This window comes from Ziziphus jujuba, chromosome 3 (genome assembly GCF_031755915.1).
Source record: "Ziziphus jujuba cultivar Dongzao chromosome 3, ASM3175591v1".
Taxonomy (NCBI): Eukaryota; Viridiplantae; Streptophyta; class Magnoliopsida; order Rosales; family Rhamnaceae; genus Ziziphus; species Ziziphus jujuba.
In genome coordinates, this window is record NC_083381.1 from 21,755,173 (window position 1) to 21,781,418 (window position 26,246).

Below are 26,246 nucleotides of genomic sequence, written 5' to 3' on the forward strand. Positions count from 1 at the left end.
ACATTCTTTCTCATGCTAGTGTGTCTTATATTTGTGTCAATATATTTTTTATTTATTGATTAAAATATTATAAAAAGTAAAATTAACAAATAATTTAAATTCATCAGAGTAAATTTTATTTTTGGTTTGTTATATGCAATTAATATTTACATAACAAATTACATAATTAAAAAAAATTGTAAATAAACGATTACAAATATATATCATAAAGATTAATTTAATAAAGTATTATATATATTGATTATTTTGAAAAGATTAACATGTGCATGCACCGCATCTAACCCATTACAGGTTCATGCCAATGTGTAGCATTTGATCCATTGCGGTTCGTGGCATGCTTAATCAGTTATGTATTTTATATCACGGATTTATGTCATGGTTTATTATGTGTTTCATCCAAATTTATTATGTGTTCGTATTTAATTTTAATATGTTATGTTTTCGCTGTCAATTTCATTTTGAAAACTTTATTACTATTTATCAAAGTGCCATAACATAAAAATGAGCTTTTTATTATAAAAATAATAATAAAAGAAGGAAGATGTGTAAGGATGAGAGGGCATTAAGTGCATATTATGTAGAAAAGGAGGGTCTTATTCCAGTATCTAAAAAAAAGCAATTAAAAGCAGATAATTATCTTAGATAAAAATAAGACAGCCATTGATAACATAAACGACCAAGCCCTTCATTCAAACCACTGGTTGGCAGATGGAATTCTAGAAACTATTATCAGGCTAAAAACCTTTTTCAAAGATGTTCGTTTTGCATGGATCCCTAGAGAAAGAAATTTTGTAGCCCATTTTGTCAGCAAATGGTGTCAGGAAAAAAGCCTTGTAGGTCATATTAAACTGGATTGTTTTCCCTGGTTTTTGCCTTTTTTTGTTGCCCAGGAGAGTGGCTTACCAATCCACGATCCCCAATCTCACAGCTTCCTCGCCCTTGATCTTCACCCCTCTCAGCATCACATCCCTCCGAGCCGACACCGATCCGATCTTCGACCTCATCGCCACCGTGAAGTAATCCGGGAACGGAAGCCCCAAGTCCACCTCGCTCATGTACAGCACACCTCTATCGCTCCTCATGAGGATGTAATCGTGGCAGAGAGCGAAGAGGAATCCTCCGGCAGCGGCGTGGCCGGGTAAGGCGGCGATGGTTGGCATCGGAAGAGAGAGAAGAGCTCCGACAACCGGTTTGAAGGAGACGACCATCTGGTGGAGACGGTCCGCGGCGACTGATTTGGAGCCTGCGGATTGGGCCCAGGCAAGATCGAAGCCATTGGAGAAGAACCTGTTGCCCTGTGCGGTGGTGATGAGGGCGGAACCGCGGGTGGCTTGGGAGGCGACCTGAGAGAGAGAGGAGATAAGGGAATCGATGACGGCCGGACTTAGACGGTGGTCGTCGTCGCCGGTGAGAGTGAGGAAGAAGAGGTTTCCACGCTTCTCTAAGGTGCACATGGTTCTGTGGAAATGGTGAGCCTCGACCTGCGTGTTCGTGTTGGCGTTGGTGTTGGTGTTGGTGTTGGTTTTGATGTTATATCATGCTGCTATTTATATGGACTTTGCTATGCAGCTTATCAAATTAGCTAGTGTATAAAGTAATTAATATCACAAACAGAGTATTACCAAAAGATATCACAAACAGAGTTTGACTTTTAGTTTATTATTTTTAAAATTAATATGGTTGGTAATTTATAAGCTTTTAAATATATATATATATATATACATATATAAATCGATGATTATTTTTGTTGTTGTTGTTTTTTGAATTCATAACTGTTGTTGTGCGAATGATAATATGACAAAATTTAGTAATGTAGGTTTGTTTTTGTTTTATTATATATTACACATTTTTAATAATAAATTCATAGAATTTAAAATTATGAACAAGTACTATTTTTTTGTCATAGGATATCCAAACTTTATTGAAAAGATATTGGAGAAAACATCATTTTGCACGAAGAAGCAAGCCAAAGACCGAATAATACAACTTTTGGTGAAAATATTTATCTCCAAACAAAGTGAAAAAAAAATAAAGAAAAAAGAAAAAAATCATTTTAAAGATTTTGGACCATCACAAAAAACGGTTTTTTTTAATGCAAAAATTTGCAAGTTACTTCAATAGCTTTTCCTAACTCCATACCAAAATAAAACAAATATGAAAGATACAGAATGAGGTAAATAAGGTGAATGAGAGCAAGTTGATAGGAGAATTTAAGGCAATAATAAGACAATCTATTTCAATGTGTTTTAATAAATAGTAATAAAAGTTATTAATTACGCCAAGATTTTTTGGTTAAAAGGAAAAAAAAAAAAAAAAAGGTATGTTTATTATTATTTTGATGGCTGGGAATAGAGATGGTTATATTTAACCTATTTTCCCTATCATCCCTGACCATGCAAAGGATCGGTGGGAACCAGGCAAAAAACATTGTAGGAATAGATACAAGGACTATATATTTAGTGTTAATAAAAATACATAATTTATATTTATATTTCATTTTTTAATACTTAAATATATTTATATATAATAAATAAGATTATATTTTATAAATATTATAATATTTTATAAAAAATATATATACTTTTAAAGTTAAAATTTTTAAGGGAATAAAATCAAGTCAATGAAGTCCATATATATCACCTGTCAATACGGCTAATACGATTCAAGATCAAAGATGTCAACGAATCAGGATACCCTCTCAATTGCTGTGAATTAACCATATATAGCACCTATCTACTTTTAGAGTGTATGTGAACTAACTAATTTTTCCTTGTTTCTTTTTTTTAAAATTTTTTTTGGGGGTTAAAACAGCTAATGTTTTCCATGTATATTCAATGAAGTCCTTTTTTCTTTGGTAATATATTCAATTACCTCCTTTATAAAATAGTATTCCATCTATATAATAACCTAAATGTATATCAATCAAAATTAATTTATTTCAGTGTTGAAAAGGAAACGTATATCAATCAAAATTAATTTATTTCCTTTATAAAAGTTGCATTAATCTTAAAAATTTCCAAAAAATAATATTTTGAAAAATATAGTTTTATTATTATTTTATTTTACTCTTTTTTTTTTTTTTTTACTTTTTTTTGGGGAATTCCTAGTTGGTAATGCAACGTTTTAGTAAAAGGGAGGACAAGCCGATAGATAATCTAAATTTGACTAGTTTTTTTATATAAAGCAATCATTATCAATAGGAAAATAAAAACAAACGATGAGGAAAGTAATGGCATATACAAAAGGCTTTAAACACAATTTATATTATCGAAGAATATGAGAAAACGTTGTCATGGTTAGATTTCTGGTATCTCATATTTTGGCCAGTGCCAGTGTGCATGAAACAACATCAACAAGACTAATATAAGACAATAATAATAAGCAGAAAAGATATAAAAGAAGAAAAAATGCTGGTTTATATTATTCCGTATGATATTAAACAACAAATGCTACATTATTAGGCCATTACTGATCTACTCAAGATTTTCAAGCTCAAACAGATCCGAACTTGAACAGGAAACTGCATCGTCATCCCAAAAAAAAATCTCTCTGGATTTGACGATAGTGTCTCCTAAATTCCTCTCTGGCTGCTTCCTCCACTCGCCGCGTTCTCTCGGACACCTGGAATTCATGCGACCGTTTGATTTTCCATGCAGGCATTAGAGTCGAGCCGACTTCTTGTTCTTCTGGTTCGTGCAAGCATTTGTGACCGCATGAGCGACCATTCTCATCCACAATAACAGTCACAGGGTCGAAACGAACCGTTTTTTTAACCCCATCAGTACCACGTTTTCCACTCCTACCAGAAGGTGAAGAGTTTTTGCTTAAACATGATCTGGGATACGAAGTGGCCGAAGAACAAGTTGAAAGTTGAACGGCATGGGCGGAGGACGAGCTCTTGGATTTCTTGGAGGTGAAAAGAGAGTTAAGGAAATGAGTTGGCTGTTTCACCTTGCTGTAAATCTTCACACCCCCTGATTTCAAAATTTTGTCAAGCTTAGTCTGAGTGTGTGTGCTGTTCTTCTCTGTTTCGGTAATGGATCGAACAGGCTTTGGCGGCTTTGGCATCGGCGATGTGAGTGTCGTGTAACACACAGAGAATGATGGCATTTTCTTTAAACAAAATGAATAGAAGATGACACACAAACAAAATGGTAACGATGAGAGTGTCGTATAACACACAGAAAATAATGAAGGACTAGAGGTTGTTATGCTTTCTCTCTTCTTCTTCGTTGAGACTTTATAAAGGACAAAGATCATTTCCATCTCCCTTGATTAGTGCTAAATTTTCTCTTACCCAAGATTTAATGGTTAATTGATTGAATTACGCTTAAGGAAATTAAAATCAGTCACAAAATATGGTCAAAATAATAGGAGATATATTTCCATGATTATTATTTTAATAGTGTTTATAATTAAATAATAAAATAAGAAATGTAAATATGCTACCAAATTTTAGTCGTTAAAGCAAAATACGTTATTCAACTGCAACTCTTAATCAAAGTTCTTGAATAACAAATTTATAGTGTCAAATTTTTGAGAATTCATCCATATATATTTTGAAATTTTCTGCATTTAAATCATGATTACTTTAATCATATTTAAAAATAAAAAATATTTTTATCAACAAAAATGAATATTAAAAGTTGAATATAATAAATATTGCAATCTTATAACTCGGGAGAAAATCATATATGTAGAACTATCATGTAAAATATGAACTAATTAATTATAAATATTGTTAAAATATAATTATTATGGAAATATGGAAATATATTGTATATTATATTTTATTTAGTCTGTATTTTTTTGATAAAAGTAATCATTTAGCCATTCAATTTTACGTATCCATATTTTATTAATTTATTTTAATTTTAAAATCATATAAAAGAAATTAGCACTGATCAATGAAATTATTTCCAAGTAATGGTGGAGACGTTGGCCATATTATATATTATTCTGATTTTGATTTATTTTGTGATTGTTTTTTCCTTAAAAATAATCTGTTGGTCATTTTTTGGGTATTCATATTTTATTAATTTATTTTTAATTTGAAAATCATATAAGGAAAATGAACACAAATCAGTGACTAATGAAATTAAAAATTTTCATAATTGTTGTTTCCATATTATAATCTAGATAAGTTTTACTTATATCTTTGATATATTTGTAAAAAAAAATTAAACTTAAATAGTTCATTATATGGTAAAAATAGATTAATAAATATAAAAGTTTACTTTTAATATTGATTTTGACCATATTTGATTTTTTTAAAATATTTATAAAAGGCTAAATTTTGAATCTAATTTAATATTCTTACCAAACATATAAATAAGAATAATTAATTTTTTTCTTTGTTTTTATCCCCATAAATAGCTATTTTTGTTCAAATACAAATTTGCCATAAGAATACAATTCACAATTATTATTTTTTTGGTATATTTCAATTTTAAAATTATTTATTCCATAAAAATACATGTTCTCCTAATTTAAGAAATAGTTATTAATTTTTAAAAGTTCAAAATTGATATTCCTTTCTTTCCACGATATTACCATATTTAAAATATATTTAAATCTAAATTGATTTTCATATACTAAAAATACATAAATAATTAATTTTTATGTAATTTAATATTTTTGAAAATAAAAAAAATCAATATAATAACCAATCATGTCAATAAAATAACTATTCCTTTTTCCTTATTTAATTTTTTTGAATAATTATTTCTATTCTGAATAATCTTTCTTTATACTAAACTAAACGTGACCTAAGTTTTTTAATAGCCAAAATAAAATGTTAGTCTTTTATATTTATAGAGAAATTAACAAGAAGAATAAAAAAAAGAGAATAATTGTTATCAATGGGGTAGGTTGCAGGAGTGTTATAGGATTAAAATTATTCCAATTGATAAGGTATACATATATATATATATATGATCAAAATAATAGGATATATATTTCCATGATAATTATTTTAATAGTGTTTATAATTAAATAATAAAATAAGAAATGTAAATATGCTACCAAATTTTAGTCGTTAAAGCAAATCATGTTACTCAATTGCAACTCTTAATCAAAGTTCTTGAATAACAAACTTATAGTGTCAAATTTTTGAGAATTCACCCATATATATTTTGAAATCTTGTGCATTTAAATCTTGATTACTTTAGTCATACTTAAAAATTAAAAATATTTTTATCAACAAAAATGAATATTAAAAGTTGAATATAATAAATATTGCAGTCTCATAAATCGGAAGAAATCATATATGTGGAACTACACACTGCTTATCCTGTAAATAATGAAATAATTAATTATAAATATTGTTAAAATATAATTATTATCGAAATATGAAAATATATTGTACATTATTTTTTATTTAGTCTGTATTTTTTTTTGTAAAAATAATCATTTAGCCATTCGATTTTAGGAATCCGTATTTTATTAATTTATTTTAATTCTAAAATCATATGAAAGAAATTAGCACTGATTAATGAAATTTTTTCCAAATAATTGTGAAGACGTTGGCCGTATTATATATTATTCCGATTTTGATTTATTTTGTGATTGTTTTTTTCATTAAAAAAACAATAATAATAACTACTACTATCGTTTTAAAGATTAAAAAGGAGGAGTGAATAATTGAAAGAGTTCCTAAAGCCCGGTATTTCCCTGGACCAGATCCAGAGCATTTTTAAGTTGGGCCACACACATGCCCTCCGAGTCGCTAGGCAGCGTGGCAACCCAAAAGGATCACAGAGAACCCCAATTTGTAGCACTAAAATGAAAAAGGGGGTTGGTAACTAGTGGATTGTGAATTTGGTGGTCAAACAGTGAGAAAGTTGGTGAAGGTTATCAGAAATGTTAAAAGAATCTTCAGATACAGAAAAGAAAAGCAATCCTCAAACAGTGTATTTGCATATAGGGATGATTTCTTTTCTGTTGTGTTAGTTCCTTTTTCCTTTTCGGATAATCAAATGGGTTGAGAATTTTAACTCCATGGCAGCCTTCCCAGCCAACCCAAATTCCTCCATCTATGGGTTTAATCCTTGAAGTTCATTGAGCTAAAATCTAGTAGGAATATATAGTTTACTGTAATTTACAATCCACCATCCTTGTGGAATGTGGATTTGAAGGAAAAAATTGAAGTGCTTTTGTTTGGAGAACTAATTATTTCGCATGAATGTTCTATTCAACTATCAAAATATGGAGTAAATAAACAAAGGCAGACCAGAGAGACCTTGGAATTAGATTCAGTCATTTTCATGAGTTCAAGATATTGATATTGATTGGGATCCTCTATGTGAGATTTTTTTTAAGCACTATTAACCAGAAATTTTTAAAGTATCGTTGCTTTGATAATTCTCTTGAAAGATTTCACAAGGCTTTCTAACCTGCAGCATCATGAGAGTTTATCTAACTGGTGTACATATTTTTAATTGGTCTTGATAAACTATCAACTTCATAACTCATTAGGAGAAAATTAAAATTTGCTTATTGGAATCTGTTCTAACCAGCAGCATTATGAGAGTTTATCCAACTGGTGTACATAGTTTTAATGGGTCTTGGAAAAGATGGTCTTCATAAACTATCAACTTCATTAGCTCATTAGGAGAAAATTAAAATTTGCTTATTGGAATCTGTTCTGCAGATTTATTGACTCAATATTAGATGATCACAAACAGGTGTCGTATGGAACCTGACAAGCTCCACAAAGACCTAGAAGCTAGAATCTGATTTGCTTTGCATACATATTTCGTATTTACATTTGATTGCCTCCATGAAAAATTTTGACACGGTACAAATGATATCCACTTTCTTGTCATTTGTGGCTTGAGTGTACTTGTCCTTTGTGGCTTGATCGTAACAATTCTTTATCTTTTGTCATAACAGAATTTCTCCTCTCACCTTTTGTTATACCAGAACACCACCTGCTTGACCCTCTGTTGCCTGTTTAAATTTTGATTGTATCTTTCTGTTTATCAAACAAACTTGAAGAATTATAAGAGGATATTGACTAATGTTTATTTTCTTTTTTCAATGCTGATGAGTAAAATCAGGCGGTCACTGTTAAGGTGGCATGTGTAAGAAGTATACATCTTTTATCACTCTGATGCCTAATGTTTTGATGATGTTTTGATGCCATTGCTAAATATACCAATTTCTGCAAAACTATCTTCGAGTATATGTGTAAAAATTTCTTTTAATGTCTTTCACCATTTTCTTAGTGAAGGCAATAATTGATTTTGTTCCCATACGTTAATTACTTTCGAACGAAGATTTTTAATGTGATGAATCATCATCACTACAAACCATTCTATATTTTCCCTGTTAAGAGTGTTTGTTCATTGTATATGCGGATTAGAACACCAAACCTGTATTTTTTATTTTTTATTTTGGTTATATTATCTTGGTTTTCAAGTTTGTATGCCACATATATATGTTTTCTTATGGATTTCTGATTCTTTTTGAGAGATGAATGCTAAATGATGCAAATGGCTGACATTAAAATGCCAAACTTGCTGAACTAGACAATATATTTGACATAAAGAATGTGGGAGTTGCAACACCAACTTTACAAGAATGGTGTGAAGCTGATGCTTGATGTTCCTATGACCAAGTAGAAATCTATTCGATAATATGGTACGTATGGATATGTACATATTGATGCTAGAGCTGCTTGTTAGACAGCTAGTGGTTTTCACATTACAACAAGTTCTCTTATTTATTTTCTTACCAAAAAAATCGGTTCTCTTATTTATTATGGAGGGGAAAGTGGTTTTGTCATCTTGGTGTCAGAAACATTAGCGGGATTGCAATAAAGAATTTAATAAATTATAATAGGATAGAGAAATAATAAGATTACATTTCATTTGGATTACCTTAGAAGGCCTGACAAAAAGAATTGTGTTAGTCTCTTTTTCTTTTTTTTTTTCTTTTTCTTTTTTCTTTTTTTTTTTAACAGTTTAGGGTGTTAGTTTCCTTTTCACACCATGCTTATATACTTGTTACTTGACACTCATGAAAGCAGAATGTGTAAGTTTCCTTCTTGGGACATTTAACTGATACTTACGTTTTAGAGGTCTTATTAATATAATTCATATCTAGCCTTTTATTTTATTAATTAAAAAAATATATATATTGCATGAATGGAAAATTTTATTAAATAGTATTTAAATATATTCATGTGAGCATACTTTGAGTTTGATATATTTGTACTAAGCTTAGTTAAAAAATATATCCATTTAAAAACATATTTTTGGAATCTCTTAGTCGACGTGATGTATTTATACATGTGCATCCTCATCACATTTAACGACTTTATATACCTTACTATTGTTATCAATAAAGTTCAAATTTTGCCTCAGATATTAATGGGGAAAAAGATGAATGCTCAGATAGAATATAAAACTCAGAAATATTTGCTTATGTTGTATAAATACCAAGCTAACAATTGGGTATGCAAAATAAAACTCGAAACATCAACGGAAAAAAAAAAAAAATCTATATATATATATATACACCTCTCTGATAGACTTTTCAATGTCACTATCATATATATTAAAAGCACATAGTTAAATGCACCAAAAATTACCCTTCATATGTCTGAACCTATATGTATTAGCATCTCTATACACACTCTCATTCACGTTATTATTCCCACCCTTATTGACATCTGACTATGCGTCCATCCCTTTCCCACATTAAGATTTTCCCACAGAGTATTATGGTTGAGCCCTGCCCATTTGAAGGAACATCTGAGTATGAAAATATTGGAGAAATATATTCCACAAGAGATCTCCCTTTTTCACTTTCCTCACCTCAATTAGGCGTAGTCTCTGTCCTGTGTGATACACGTGAATCATTTCTGACCTTGACACCCCCCACCCAATGATTATAAATTAATAAGTTTACAATTACTCGGTAGTCTTTCAAATTCTTGGTTTTTTTTTTTTTTTTTTTTTTTTTTTTTTTTTTTTTTTTTTAACCTTCCCACAAAACAAAAGCTTATTAACTATTGGTTATATAAATATATATATATATATATATTTTGTTTCTTTTGTGTCGTTTTTAACTTTTATATACATGTATATAAAGTGGTTGCTAATATTGGTGAACGTCATTTCATTAACCTTTCACGGGAAGAGAAATGAGTCAGTTTATATTTAAATGATGTAAATTAATTACATGTAATAAATTTTTATCTATATAATAATTTTTTTCATTACTTTTTAATTAATGAAATGAACTTTTACAGTCGAACAAAAATATTTGAGTGTTGCTTATATAAAAATGTATTAATTTATCTTTAATTCAAAATCCATTGAATTTTTGTTATAGTATTTAGTACCTGTGCCTTGTTAATTATTAAGATTTTTCATTTTAGTTTCTGAATTGTTTTATTCGCATTTTGATCTTTAAATTTTATTTTTTTAATGCATTTTTACCTTTAAAATTACTTTTGTAAAATAAATTTTTATCTATTTTAAAATATATAGTGAATTTGATCAAACAAACAAATATTGTGTGGGATTTTTTGATTTTATAATATTGTTGTTTTGTTGTTGCAGTAAATATATTACATATTTCAAAACTATTAAAAAGTAGATAAAAATAATTTAAAAACCCATTATGTATGAAAAATTGAACTTTACGAATTAAAATGCAAGAAAATAAAAAATAAAAAATAAAACCCAAAACCAAAGTGCAAAAGCCTAATAATTGAAAAATCTAGATGATAAAAACCCTTATCATTAATACTATTTTAGCCTTACTCTTAAATTAAAAAACTTTTATTAAATTTTTATTGACTTGAAACTGGATGACAATGAAAGTGTGGCCATGGTGACAGTAATATTGTGAAGCAAAAGTATTCTCATTTGTGTTGCCACATTAAGAACTTGTAGATCATGCACTACTAAACAATGGTAATTCACATAAACCAACATTTAAAAGTTCCTCCCTAAAAACCTCCATCATATATGTGCTGAATTTTATTCAAGTTGCAGAAGAGAATTTGCAACAGCTTTATTGCTAATATTGATATTTTATGCAGAACAGGTTATAGCAATGCACCGTCCAGCATTACAAATAGACCCAATAACTTCAAGATGGGACTTCGGTATTTTGCCTGTTTAATCATGGGCATTTATGTAGAGGAATGTTATTGAGTGAAACCTGGAAACTGTGTGTTACTTTCTTTACCAATACAAAAAGTTGAGTTAGATTAAAGTACGTTCCTTTCTTTACCATTACAAAAAGTTGAGTTAGATTAGACTTTATCTTTATATAGGGATTGTGTCTTGCATGTATATTTGCATTTTAGTGATTAACAATAATCACTCACATTTTGTTTATATTATCACTCACCTTTTGTCATTAATGGTATTATGGTATAGATATGGTAACGATCATCTAACATGATTCTTATATCAATATCATCTTCTCTGCTTTATGTATATGATATGCGTTGCAGTTATTCTTCTCCATTATGTCCCACATTAAATGCTGTATGCTGCCTACCGGAGATAAATATGTACTTGAAAACCATAAGAAAATTAAGCTTACATGTCAACAAATCTGACACGGTAAAGGATGTCAAAGCACTGTTTCATGTTAAACTATGGATTTTCTGAAAGTCTTTAGGAACTCTGTTTTAATGGTGGTTGGCTCATGGATGGACAAAGACTTATAACAGGAGCATATTGAATTTTTAATGGTTCACAAAATTCAATCTGCATCAAGAATCAAGAGAGACAAATACAAAATAATATGATGTCCGTTCATATTTTTGAAAAGAGCCAACTGAAATTCCTTCCGACACATATAATGGGAACTAAGCTATGCACATAACATCTTTTGAGTATAGAATAAAATTAGCTATCTGCTTAAAGAGTTTAAACTGCGCAAGCACAGATAAATAGCAATACCCTTACACATGTTTAATTTAAAGTCCAGATCACAAATAACTTAAATATGGCGTTATAATGAGGAAATATATAATGGGTATCTTTGGAAGCAGCGTTACAAAGGAAAGGATTGAGACACAGTTCGTAACATCAAAGCAATTTTTGGGACCAAGGGAAGGTTCGAATTGGACCGATTTACTCTTGTCTACCATATAAAATTACTTGAAGAATGATATGTCTCGTAGGTTTCAGATATTTGTCAAGACTTCGGAAAGAAAAACCATAACTCTAGGGATAAATATTGTCAAGAATCTGTCTTGGAAATTAGTCTATCTTAGAATTTTTGGACAAACCCATTTCTATTTTAAAAAAATTTCACCAAATATGTATAGCCCCTTACATTTCGTTTTTGAAAAATAAAATAGTCAAAGAACCAAATGTTACTTCAAACTGACAAATATTAACACGTTAATACTATTCGAAAGAAACAAAACTCAATAGAAAAATATAGCTCTTTTCTTTTGCAAATTGCAATTTCTAATATTCTTTAAATATATAAATATCAAACCAACTTCAATCCAAAGTATTAAAGAACATGGAAAAGAAATGATAAAATTGTATCAAATATAAGTTCTATGACTTCTATATAAGCAGATTCTGTGTTGCTGGCTTGGGCATTCTTTTCACCTCTTTGCTCGGTACTCTCTTATTGCTGGAAGCTACGAAAGTTTTCATAAGTAGGCAGTACATATTGCCAATCTCTGATATTCTCAGAAATCTCAAACCATTTGAACTTTTTTTGTTTGGGATTATATAGACACAAGCCTCCATTCTGTAAATGAGATGGTGGCTGAGGATCTTTCTCATTCCTCACATGCAATAGTACCTCACCATTCTTACTAAACACATAAATGTCAAGTATATTTGCGGCTTAAAAGTGAAGGGTTCCATGGATATTTCCGAATATTGAATGCTCATCAATTTTGTCCACTTGAACTCTATCCACTTCACTAGTCTACTTATCGTATTATTACTTACTTTATTATCTTTTGAAACCCACATGTCGATCATCATCCTTCCAACGTGGTTTTGACATGCACAGAGTAGATTTTCTTGGAAAACAATCGACTCTGATTTAATGCTCTCATCAGCATCAGGAGGTAGTTCAACCCAGGTATAATTTTCATACGCTAAGTCTAATCGAAGAATCCTACTTGTGTGATAATCTCTTTCATGAAGATTCGTAAATGTCCTTCCACTAGTAACAAACCAATATAGAGCTCCGTTCACCAGAGTGCCGATATTAGGTTCATTGATTCCACTTTTATAGCTATTGAAAGCAGTTGCTTCTATTTTCAATTGTCTCCAAGAATTTGTCTTCAATGAATAAACCATCATGGATGGATAAAACTTTTTCACAATCTTATAATCATTACTAACAATGTCGTAACCAAATCCAGTAAACTGGTTCTTCAGGTTGGAAGTTGTTGAGATATTATGATATGTATTAGGAACGTAGTTGCTATTGTTTAGGATTGTTTCCTAAACTTAGAGCTTTACCTTAATTAGGATTGCTTGATGTACTATATATATGCGTGGATGAATATCAATTAGGGTTAAGCTTTGACCCTTTAATTACTCTTTACAGAAGTACTACCATCATTGATCCATTCAGAGTTTGGTGGTGGATTAATATTCTTGTATTCATTGGTTAATGAATTCCACAACATAAGATTGTAATTTTCAACAAAACCAATGCATAAATAGCCATTAGAGGAACCAACTACATACTGACCTCCTCCTCCTCCTTCTTTCAGTGGAAGAGTAAGCCATTTGATGTTGGATGATGATGATGATGATGATGATGATGATGATGATGATGATGCGTCATGATCTACAATCTGAATCTGTGTTGGAGATGAAACTATGAGTTTGCAACTTTTGTAAATCCCTGGTATTATGGAGTCGGACCATGATTTGCAAACACTTTTGAACCTTGCAAGATCTTCAAACGAAACTCTCTCGAGTATGTTATCGATGATATCCTTCAAAATAAAATCCTCTGCCATTGTATATTTATCTTTTTTACTCATTATCCTATGCTCCTCCATTCTCTGTCATTAAATATGTTAACGCCGCTTGAGCGAATACAATTGATCTACGAGAGAAGGGTTTTCAGGTTTATATAATTTAATTTTGTTAGGTTAATTTCCAATTAAAAAAGGATTAGTGATCAGTTGGCAATTAATAAATAAATAGAATTTCAAAACCGATTAGAGAATTTTTACCTCTTTCCTTGTTACTTAAGACGAAAGCAATTAGTCAAGTTTTCTTTTGCAATAAAATTACCAATTCGGATTTTCGGAGTCTAGTCGATTGGTTGCTATTAATACGTTTTTATTTTTTATTTTTTTATTTTTTGAAAATCTTATGATTATAAGGATTACCAAAATTTCAAAACCAAATAATGAGGCAAGATTGTTTCAACACAATAATAATAATAATAATAATAATAATAATAATAATAATAATAATAATGTGGCAGTATAATATTTTCATAAATCTTCACATAAGTGTTAGGACTATCCCTTTTTTTTAATAAGTATTTCCAAATTGGCAAAACTAAATAATGCGGCAAGATTGTTTCAATAATAATAATAATAATATGGCAAGAAAATATCGAGTTCACTTTTTCTTAAAAACAAATAATTTTATATAAATAATTTTGATCGTTAAATCAGTTTAACCTAACGGTTCAAACTTGTTATTTTTTCAGAAAAGAGAACTCTTAAAAGTCTCATATCCCATCCAAGTACTTTTTTTTTTTTAATAAAAAACTTAGGATATGAAATAAATAGTGGAATAGAATAAGGATTCCTAAAATTTTGATATTCCTTTATTTCGTTGAATTTTTAAAATTTATTTTATCTATTTCTATGGAATCCTGATTTTTTAAAATAAGGATGTATTATTTTTTCTAAAAAGCTCAGAATCTGCATTCCCTAAAATAAAGGAATACAAAATACAAAACACGCTACTTTACGTCTTTTTTTTTTTTTGTTACGCTTTGATATTTTTTTAGTTTCATATTAATTTGTTTGTTTTTTTATTTCCTACCAAACTAAATAATAGGAATAAATATTTTATTCCATCTTTTTTATTCCTAAAAATTACTAATCCATAATTTTTTAAAATAACTAGACTTTTAACCAAACATAACCTTAGTTAATTTTTTTTAAACCCCGCCCCTTTAAATAAGGTGATTATATTATTTAACGTTTTTTGAACATTGTATGGAATATTTTTGTTAATAAGTACCTTTAGTGTTTTATATATATATATATATATACACCAACAAAGTACTTCTTAGATTTTTGTCAAATACTATTACAAATGTTTTTTTTTTCTTTTCCTATTAGAAGTGCTTTATTTTTTTTTCATCAAATTTCTTAGATTTTTGTCCAAAAAGCACTTCTAAGACTATCTAGCAATAATAAGTATCCCTTAATTAATTATCAACTAGGAAATAGTGATTTATGTTAAAATAAATATTTGAAATAACACTTATCTAATCTAGTTTTCTTTTTTCTTAAAAAAGAGTCCATGAAATTTTATTTTATTTTGTATAAATTCAATGACCAATTCATTTGTGTTAGTAACAATTTTTTTGGTAGAAACTTTATGTTATTAACCTATTAATTAGGAGGACTAAATTTTTATTTATTTTTTTTTTTTTTATGTAGTCTCCATATAATCTTCTACTTAATTTAATATAAGTACAAATAATAATATTTCATATTGCATGTGTTGGAACAGGCACATATGAATCCGGAGGGTCCAATGTCTTATACCCCTCATCTCGAGGAGGAAGCATTGCATCAGGGTCTTGATAAGTCAAGGGACGATTTCTGTCCTCAATTTCTTTCTCTCATCAGCTCATCAGTAAATTATAGTGCTCTGTGGAGGATTAATAGCCATTGGCATTGGTGTAACAAGCTCAGCTTCTCCTAGAGGGGGGGTGGTCACTCCAGGTGTGTAAGCTGCTGCTGCCATCGGAGTTGAATTACCCATAATGGTTGCAGCAGGGGTCTCATCCCACCGAGACGACCTCTGCCTTTTGTGGCTGGGTGTCTCATCCCATCTGTTCCTCCTCCTTGCAAAAGACGACAACGATGATGATGATAATGATGATAATGATGATGATGTGGTTGAATCCGGTAGATTATATATATATATATATATATAATTGGCTTACATTTGATTGGGTTTCCTAAAATGAATTCAGTCAGTTTACTTTTTGTACCATACTTTTTTATTCCTCCTTACTTGACACGAAGAAAAAAATTTGAAAAAAAGAGAAGAGAATCTGATTAATTGTTGTGGTTCTCTGACCACTTTAGAGAAGAAATATGAGAAGAAAAATAAAAAGAATTCTATTACTCTCTTGGAAATAGAATACAAAAATAAAAACTTCTCTCGTGGCGGATTCTCACGTGGAACCTCTCTCTACATTGTCAAATTCTCTCTGGAATTGCTCACTCTTCTCTCAAGCTCTCTCTGGAACTTAAACACTCTCTCTCTCGGAGTTTACTCTCAATACTCCTCACTTGGGATGATATTGAGCTTGCTCTACTTAGCTTGAATATGCATGCAACAGGCCTATTTATAACCTTACTAAGTCGGTTGCATGGCCACTATTTTCAACTTCTTCTGACAGGTGCCCACAATTGTTGAGCAAATTATTTTTCGGTGTTAATTGCAACAACCATTGTCAACAATGGTGGCTAAGCAGTCTTCACATTGTCGGTGCAGTGGTGGTGCGGCTGGACTTCATAATTCTCCCCCTCCAGCCGCATTTAAAAACTGATGGTCATCTGTCATCCATTCCAGCTATGTCTCTGCACAGATTCAGCTTCTCTTGAGCAACAACTTTTGTTAACATGTCTGATGGATTCTCTTTTGTGTGGATCTTCATCAGTTTCAGCAACTGTTGATCTATTACTTCGCGTATTCAATGATAGCGGATGTCAATGTACTTTGTACGGGAATGATACAGTGAGTTTTTGCTCAAATCTATGTCACTTTGCACGGCAATGTACTCTGCTTCAGTAGTGGATAAAGCAACACACTTCTGCAATCTTGACTCCCATGACACAGCTACCCCCGCAAAAGTGTAGAGATAACCTGATGTAGACTTTCCATTATCAGGGTCTCCGGCAATATCTGCATCTGTATAGCCTTCTAAGATTGGAGCACCTCCCCCATAGCACAAGTACAGCTTCGATGTACCTTTAAGATACCTGAGAATCCATTTGACTGCTTCCCAGTGTTTCTTTCCAAGATTTGAAAGAAATCTGCTCACAACACCTACTACGTGAGCAATGTTTGGTCTGGTACACACCATTGCATACATCAGACTTCCTACCGCTGAAGAATATGGTACTGAAGCCATCTCCTCTATCTCTTCTTTGGATGAGGGGCACAATCTCTTACTTAACTTGAAATGATTTGCAAGTGGAATGCTGAACTATTTGGCTTTATCCATGTTGAATCTCTTTATCACCCGTTCAACATACTTCTCTTGAGATAGCCATAACCTTCTATTCTTCCTGTCTCGGATTATTTGCATTCCCAAAATTTGTTAAGCTGGTCCTAAGTCTTTCATATCAAAGGACTTAGACAATTCTTTCTTCAGCTGACCAATCTTCATTGCATCTTGTCCAACGATCAACATCTCGTCCACATATAGCAAAAGTGCAATGAAGTTTCCATCTGAAAATTTTTGAAAACATACTGGTCTGCTGCAGTCCTTTTATAGCCTTGACTTACCATAAACGAGTCAAACTTCTTGTGCCATTGTCTTGGTGCTTGCTTAAGGCCATACAAGCTCTTCTTCAGCTTGCATACGAGGTTTTCTTTCCTTGAAACCTCAAATCCTTCTGGCTGCTCTATGTAGATTTTTTCATGTAAATCACCGTGAAGAAATGTTGTCTTCACATCCATCTGTTCAAGCTCTAGGTTTAGACTTGCTACTAAACCAAAAATGACTCGAATTGAAGTCATTTTTACCACCGGTGAAAAAATCTCATCAAAGTCAATTCCTTTCTTCTGAAGAAATCCTTTGACCACCAATCAGGCTTTGTGTTTCACCACCCTTCCGCTGCCATCTTTCTTGAGCTTGAACACCCATTTATTCTTTAGTGCCTTCTTTCCTGTTGGAAGCTCAACTAACTCATAAGTATGATTTTTCTGCAAGGATTCCATCTCATCTTGCATTGCTTGCAGCCACTTTCCCTTGTCTTGATGAGAAACAGCTTCTTGGAAACTCTCTGGCTCCCCTTCTTCAGTAAGCAGAATATACTCAGATTTTGGAAATCTCTTGATGGAATTCGGCCTCGCTCAGATCTCCGAACTTATAAACCACTGGTTTCAAGAGGTGTACCATCATCTGACCGCTGTGATGATTTCTCATATTATTTTGGCTTATTTATGTATTTTAAAGTCAATTTGTAAATAAACCATCTTGATTTCTTCGGTCTCGTTGTTTTGTGTTACTTAATAACACAAATGCTAATTCGTGTAAAATAATTTATAATTCTTTTAGCAAATAAAGGACAAACATGTTTGTAAAAATTTCACATAGTTTTATCATTCATATTTAGGAAAGTCTCATTTAAATTGCAATGTATTTGTTTATTTGTGATATTAGAAAAAACGAAGAGAATCTTATCAATGCCTCAATAGTTTTCATGTATATGCTGGTTGAGCTAATAAATTATCAACTGGTCTTTTAGTAATTCCCATAATTTACTAAGACCCATATATATATATATATATATATATATTTGGCATGATATTGACAAAAAGGCTTTAATATTTTTCCTTTCTTCTCTTGTTGTAAGCCTATAGATTCTTTATTTCTCATATCCTAAAAGTCGATGAAGTAAGGAGAAGAATAATCCAATATATATATATATATATATATATATATATATATATGTATAAGGCAATTGAAGTAGCATAACTAAGAAAAACAAGCATTTGGTATATTAAAAAAAGCGTTGAAAACTCAAAGATTAATTTAGAGTTGGAAAAGCACCCTAATAGCATAAGCAAATTTCAGTTGGCACGTCCATGATCCTATTATATTGATTAGCTTTCAGTTTCATTTCATACGTAGTATAATTTTCTTTGTCCACTAAACGTTTCCTAAATTTGGTCATTTATTTCAGCATCTTCGAATATTACATGTCAGGTAACTCTTCCATATTGCATGTAATATTTTGTTTTCTAGTCTGAAATTCTCAAAACATCTACATGATCAATCATATTTGAAAATTATTGTATGTTGTTAAAATATAATTCTTTGTTTCCCTTCCTAACAAGTCTTTGGTTCTTAGATCGTATCTTATTCGGCCGTGCTTTTTCTATACAATGAAATTAAAATTGAGCATTTGGAATTTAGGTTTAGTCCAAATGTGTAATTTGCACTTTATCCATCCATGTAAATTATTATTATTATTGCTGTATCCATCAATGTAAAAATTAATTAGTTATTCTCCTATATAGACGTATTTACAATTTTAACATTAGAACTTTTGTTATTAATATTTAAATCATTTTAAAAGTTGATAATATACTAAAAATATAGAAAAATAAATTCAATATATTTAGATTCATATAAATTTCAAATATAAATTTAATTTTTTAATCTTTAAATCAATTCAAAAATAATAAAGTTTAATGGATGATTGTCACATAAAAATTTCTAAAAAAAATTATGGAAAAAAAAATTATTTTTTCAGATCCAAAAAAAAGTCTCTCTTTTTTTTTAATTAAGATAAAAATAATAATAATAATAATAATAACTACTACTATCGTTTTAAAGATTGAAAAAGGAGGAGTCAATAATTGAAAGAGTTCCTAAAGCCCGGTATTTCCCTGGGCCAGATCCAGAGCATTTTAAGTTGGGCCACACACATGCCCTCCGAGTCGCTAGGCAGCGTGGCAACCCAAAAGGATCACAGAGAAACCGAATTTGTAGCAGTAAAATGAAAAAGGGAATTGGTAACTTGTCTGTTTTCACTTTTTGATTTCTGATGGTAAAATGGGTCGCCAACCGGTAGGTGTGGGAAGCAGAGCCTGTTGATAGGGCTGGTGATTGAAGAAGAGGGACTATACCAGTTTTAGTGCTTTTTTTTTTTTTTTTTTTGTTCCCCCACCCATCTTCAATCATTTCTTCAGGGTGCTGGAATGTGATAGTTTGGTTATCGCTGGTATGTAATATTATTCAATTCTATCTGAAATTTCCCTTTTTTATTTTGTTTAGTTTTTGAGTAGCATTCACGGCTTAGATGTTCAAAGTTAAACATCTCTCATGTGCCTCTTTTCAATTTAGAGGTGTTAAATGGATCGGATCGTGCTGGCACAATTTCTGTACTAGCTCATTTTTTTATGGTGTCATAATGGCACATTCTTTCTCATGCTAGTGTGTCTTATATTTGTGTCAATATATTTTTTATTTATTGATTAAAATATTATAAGAAGTAAAATTAACAAATAATTTAAATTCATCAGAGTAAATTTTATTTTTGGTTTGTTATATGCAATTAATATTTACATAAAAAATTACATAATTAAAAAAAATTGTAAATAAACGATTACAAATATATATCATAAAGATTAATTTAATAAAGTATTATATATATTGATTATTTTGAAAAGATTAACATGTGCATGCACCGCATCTAACCCATTACAGGTTCATGCCAATGTGTAGCATTTGATCCATTGTGGTTCGTGGCATGCTTAATCAGTTATGTGTTTTATATCACGGATTTATGTCATGGCTTATTATGTGTTTCATCCAAATTTATTATGTGTTCGTATTTAATTTTAATATGTTATGTTTTCGCTGTCAATTTCATTTTGAAAACTTTATTACTATTGATCAAAGTGCCATAACATATAAATGAGCTTTTTATTATAAAAATAATAATAAAAGAAGGAAGATGTGTAAGGATGAGAGGGCATTAAGTGCATATTATGTAGAAAAAGAGGGTCTTATTCCAGTATCTAAATAAAAGCAATTAAAAGCAGATAATTGTCTTAGATAAAATAAGACAGCCATTGATAACATAAACGACCAAGCCTTTCATTCAAACCACTGGTTGGCAGATGGAATTCTAGAAACTATTATCCGGCTAAAAACCTGTTTCAAAGATGTTCGTTTTGCATGGATCCCTAGAGAAAGAAATTGTGTAGCCCATTTTGTCAGCAAATGGTGTCAGGAAAAAAGCCTTGTAGGTCATATTAAACTGGATTGTTTTCCCTGGTTTATCCTTTTTTTGTTGCCCAGGAGAGTGGCTTACCACCTATCTCCCCTTTGTAGGCAGTTAGCCTTTGGGCATTTTGGGTTTTGTAAACCGTTTCTATTTAGCAAAAAAAAAAAAAAAAAAAAAAAGAATTTTGTTGTCAAAGCTTCGGAGTAATGACTTTGGCAGCCAATCCAAGCACGCCACATAACTCCGGGTACAACCCCTTCCTAATCTTGGCGTACACTTCACCGTCCCACTTCCTCGACGCCAACTTCTCCCCCAGGCGCACCGCAGTCTCCACCGTGCTCTCCACGCTATCGTGCGCCGAATCCACGATCCCCATCCTCACAGCTTCCTCGCCCCTGATCTTCATCCCTCCCAGCATCACGTCCCTCCGAGCCGACACCGATCCGATCTTCGACCTCATCGCCACCGTGAAGTAATCCGGGAACGGAAGCCCCAAGTCCACCTCGCTCATGTACAGCACGCCTCTATCGCTCCTCATGAGGATGTAATCGTGGCAGAGAGCGAAGAGGAATCCTCCGGCAGCGGCGTGGCCGGGTAAGGCGGCGATGGTTGGCATCGGAAGAGAGAGAAGAGCTCCGACAACCGGTTTGAAGGAGACGACCATCTGGTGGAGACGGTCCGCAGCGACTGATTTGGAGCCTGCGGATTGGGCCCAGGCGAGATCGAAGCCGTTGGAGAAGAACCTGTTGCCCTGTGCGGTGGTGATGAGGACGGAACCGCGGGTGGCTTGGGAGGCGACCTGAGAGAGAGAGGAGATGAGGGAATCGATGACGGCCGGACTTAGACGGTGGTCGTCGTCGCCGGTGAGAGTGAGGAAGAAGAGGTTTCCACGCTTCTCTAAGGTGCACATGGTTCTGTGGAAATGGTGAGCCTCGGCCCGCGTGTTGGTGTTGGTTTTGATGTTATCTCATCCTCCTGCCTATCTATATGGGCTTTGCTATGCAGCTTATCAAAGTAGCGAGTGTATAAAGTAATTAATATGACAAACGGAGTTTGACTTTTAGTTTATTATTTTTAAAATTAATATGGTTGGTAATTTATAAGCTTTTACATATATATATATATATATATACACATATATATAAATAAATCGATGATAATTTTTGTAGTTGTTTCTTGAATTCATAACTGTTGTTGTGCGAATGATAATATGACAAAATTTAGTAATGTAGGTTTGTTTTTGTTTTATTATATATTACACATTTTTAATAATAAATTCATAGAATTTAAAATTATGAACAAGTACCATTTTTTTGTCATAGGATATCCAAACTTTATTGAAAAGATATTGGAGAAAAGATCATTTTGCACGAAGAAGAAAGCAAAAGACTGAATAATACAACTTTTGGTGAAAATATTTATCTCCAAACAAAGTGAAAAATAAAAAATAAAAAATAAAAAAATCATTTTGAAGATTTTGGACCATCACAAAAAATGGTTTTTTTTAATGCAAAAATTTGCAAGTTACTTCAATAGTTTTTCCTAACTCCATACCAAAATTAAATAAATATGAAAGATACAGAATGAGATAAATAAGGTGAATGAGAGCAAGTTGATAGGAGAATTTAAGGCAATAAGACAATCTATTTCAATGTGTTTTAATAAATAGTAATAAAAGTTATTAATTACGCCAAGATTTTTTGGTTAAAAGGAAAAAAAAAAAAAAGGTATATTTATTATTATTTTGATGGCTGGAACAGAGATGGTTATATTTAACCTATTTTCCCTATCATCCCTGACCATGCAAAGGATCGGTGGGAACCAGGCAAAAAACATTGTCTTGGGTACAAGTAGGAATAGATACAAGAACTATATATTTAGTGTTAATAAAAATATATAATTTATATTTATATTTCATTTTTTAGTACTTAAATATATTTATATATAATAAATAAGATTATATTTTATAAATATTATAATATTTTTAAAAATATATATATACTTTTAAAGTTAAAATTTTTAAAGAAATAAAATCAAGTCAATGAAGTCCATATATAGCACTTGTCAATACGGCTAATACGATTCAAGATCAAAGATGTCAACGAATCAGGATACCCTCTCAATTGCTGTGAATTAACCATATATAGCACCTGTCTACTCTTAGAGTGTATGTGAACCAACCAATTTTTCCTTCTTCTTTTTTTTCTAAATTTTTTTTGGGGGTTAAAACAGCTAATGTTTTCCATATATATTCAATGAAGTCCTTTTTTCTTTGGTAATATATTCAATTATCTCCTTTATAAAATAGTAATTCATCTATACAATAACCTAAACGTATATCAATCAAAATTAATTTATTTCAGTGTTGAAAAGGAAACGTATATCAATTAAAATTAATTTATTTCCTTTATAAAAGTTGCATTAATCTTAAAAATCTCCAAAAAATAATATTTTGAAAAATATAGTTTTATTATTATTTTATTTTACTCTATGTTTTTTTTTTTTCTTTTTTTTGGGGAATTCCTAGTTGGTGATGCAACGTTTTAGTAAAAGGACAAGCCGATAGATAATCCAAATTTGACTAGTTTTTTATGTAAAGCAATCATTATCAATAGGAAAATAAAAACAAATGATGAGGAAAGTAATGGCATATACAAAAGGCTTTAAACACAATTTATATTATCGAAGAATACGAGAAAACGTTGTCATGGTTAGATTTCTGGTATCTCATATTTTGGCCAGTGCCAGTGTGCATGAAACAACATTAACAAGACTAATACAAGACAATAATAATAAGCAGAAAAGATATAAAAGAAGAAAAAATGCTGGTTTCTATTATTCCGTATGATATTAAACAACAAATGCTACATTATTAGGCCATTACTGATCTACTCAAGATTTTCAAGCTCGAACAGATCCGAACTTGAACAGGAAACTGCATCGTCATCCCAAAAAAAATCTCTCTGGATTTGACGATAGTATCTCCTAAATTCCTCTCTGGCTGCTTCCTCCACTCGCCGCGTTCTCTCGGACACTTGGAATTCATGCGACCGTTTGATTTTCCATGCAGGCATTAGAGTCGAGCCGACTTCTTGATCTTCTGGTTCGTCCAAGCATTTGTGACCGCATGAGCGACCATTCTCATCCACAATAACAGTCACAGGATCGAAACGAACCATTTTTTTAACCCCATCAGTACCACATTTTCCACTCCTACCAGAAGGTGAAGAGTTTTTGCTTAAACATGATCTGAGATACGAAGTGGCCGAAGAACAAGTTGAAAATGATTGAACGGCATGGGCGGAGGACAAGCTCTTGGATTTCTTGGAGGTGAAAAGAGAGTTAAGGAAATGAGTTGGCTGTTTCACCTTGCTATAAATCTTCAAAGCCCCTGATTTCAAAATCTTGTCAAGCTTAGTCCGAGTGTGTGTGCTGTTCTTCTCTGTTTCGGTAATGGATCGAACAGGCTTTGGCGGCTTAGGCATCGGCGATGTGAGTGTCGTGTAACACACAGAAAATGACGGCATTTTCTTTAAACAAAATGAATAGAAGATGACACACAAACAAAATGGTAACAATGAGAGTGTCGTATAACACACAGAAAATAATGAAGGACTAGAGGTTGTTATGCTTTCTCTCTTCTTCTTCGTTGAGACTTTATAAAGGACAAAGATCCTTTCCATCTCCCTTGATTAGTGCTAAATTTTCTCTTACCCAAGATTTAATGGTTAATTGATTGAATTACGCTTAAGGAAATTAAAATCAGTCACAAAATATGATCAAAATAATAGGAGATATATTTCCATGATTATTATTTTAATAGTGTTTATAATTAAATAATAAAATAAGAAATGTAAATATGCTACCAAATTTTAGTCGTTAAAGCAAAACACGTTATTCAACTGCAACTCTTAATCAAAGTTTTTGAATAACAAGTCGTTAAAGCAAAACACGTTATTCAACTGCAACTCTTAATCAAAGTTCTTGAATAACAAACTTATAGTGTCAAATTTTTGAGAATTCACCCATATATATTTTGAAATTTTCTGTATTTATATCATGATTACTTTAATCATATTTAAAAATTAAAAATATTTTTATCAACAAAAATGAATATTAAAAGTTGAATATAATAAATATTGCAATCTTATAACTCGGAAAAAATCATACATGTAGAACTACACACTGCTTATCCTGTAAAATATGAACTAATTAATTATAAATATTGTTAAAATATAATTATTATGGAAATATGGAAATATATTGTATATTATATTTTATTTAGTCTGTATTTTTTTGATAAAAGTAATCATTTAGCCATTCAATTTTACGTATTCGTATTTTATTAATTTATTTTAATTTTAAAATCATATAAAAGAAATTAGCACTAATCAATGAAATTATTTCCAAATAATGGTGGAGACGTTGGCCATATTATATATTATTCTGATTTTTATTTATTTTGTGATTGTTTTTTCCTTAAAAATAATCCGTTGGTCATTCAATTTTGGTTATTCATATTTTATTAATTTATTTTTAATTTGAAAATCATATAAGGAAAATGAACACAAATCAGTGACTAATGAAATTAAAAATGTTCATAATTGTTGTTTCCATATTATAATCTAGATAAGTCTTACTTACATCTTTGATATATTTGTAAACAAAATTAAACTTAAATAGTTCATTATATGGTAAGAATAGATAATAAATATAAAAGTTTACTTTTAATATTGATTTTGACCATATTTGATTTTTTTAAAATATTTATAAAAGGCTAAATTTTGAATCTAATTTAATATTCTTACCAAACATATAAATAAGAATAATTAATTTTTTTCTTTTTTTTTATCCCCATAAATAGCTATTTTTGTTCAAATATAAATTTGCCATAAGAATACAATTCACTAATATTTTTTTTGGTATATTTCAATTTTAAAATTATTTATTCCATAAAAATACATGTTCTCCTAATTTAAGAAATAGTTATTAATTTTTAAAAGTTCAAAATTGATATTCCTTTCTTTCCACGATATTACCATATTTAAAATAT

At 30.8% G+C, this 26,246-nt stretch overlaps 4 protein-coding genes across 4 annotated transcripts; all 4 read right to left on the reverse strand.

The window, feature by feature from the left end:
- Nucleotides 1-493: 493 nt before the first annotated feature.
- Nucleotides 494-1,578, reverse strand: LOC107429760 (enoyl-CoA delta isomerase 2, peroxisomal). Its single transcript, XM_016040506.4, has one exon. The coding sequence runs from the start codon at nucleotides 1,452-1,454 to the stop codon at nucleotides 900-902; it is 555 nt and encodes a 184-aa protein (XP_015895992.3). The 5' UTR covers nucleotides 1,455-1,578; the 3' UTR covers nucleotides 494-899.
- Nucleotides 1,579-3,528: 1,950 nt separating this feature from the next.
- Nucleotides 3,529-4,068, reverse strand: LOC125423241 (protein BIG GRAIN 1-like B). Its single transcript, XM_060815405.1, has one exon. The coding sequence runs from the start codon at nucleotides 4,066-4,068 to the stop codon at nucleotides 3,529-3,531; it is 540 nt and encodes a 179-aa protein (XP_060671388.1).
- Nucleotides 4,069-20,952: 16,884 nt separating this feature from the next.
- Nucleotides 20,953-22,260, reverse strand: LOC132803343 (enoyl-CoA delta isomerase 2, peroxisomal-like). Its single transcript, XM_060816058.1, has one exon. The coding sequence runs from the start codon at nucleotides 22,101-22,103 to the stop codon at nucleotides 21,384-21,386; it is 720 nt and encodes a 239-aa protein (XP_060672041.1). The 5' UTR covers nucleotides 22,104-22,260; the 3' UTR covers nucleotides 20,953-21,383.
- A 1,821-nt stretch (nucleotides 22,261-24,081) lies between these two features.
- On the reverse strand, nucleotides 24,082-24,720 carry LOC132799190 (protein BIG GRAIN 1-like B). The gene has a single exon (XM_048476902.2). It carries the CDS (start codon nucleotides 24,718-24,720, stop codon nucleotides 24,082-24,084), a length of 639 nt encoding a protein of 212 aa, XP_048332859.2.
- Between the last annotated feature and the right edge of the window lie 1,526 nt (nucleotides 24,721-26,246).

Excerpts from the sequence above, each read along its gene's own strand:
- LOC107429760 (XM_016040506.4), bottom strand. The coding sequence starts at position 1,454 with ATGTGCACCTTAGAGAAGCGTGGAAACCTCTTCTTCCTCACTCTCACC.
- LOC125423241 (XM_060815405.1), bottom strand. The coding sequence starts at position 4,068 with ATGCCAAAGCCGCCAAAGCCTGTTCGATCCATTACCGAAACAGAGAAG.
- LOC132803343 (XM_060816058.1), bottom strand. The coding sequence starts at position 22,103 with ATGTGCACCTTAGAGAAGCGTGGAAACCTCTTCTTCCTCACTCTCACC.
- LOC132799190 (XM_048476902.2), bottom strand. The coding sequence starts at position 24,720 with ATGCCGTCATTTTCTGTGTGTTACACGACACTCACATCGCCGATGCCT.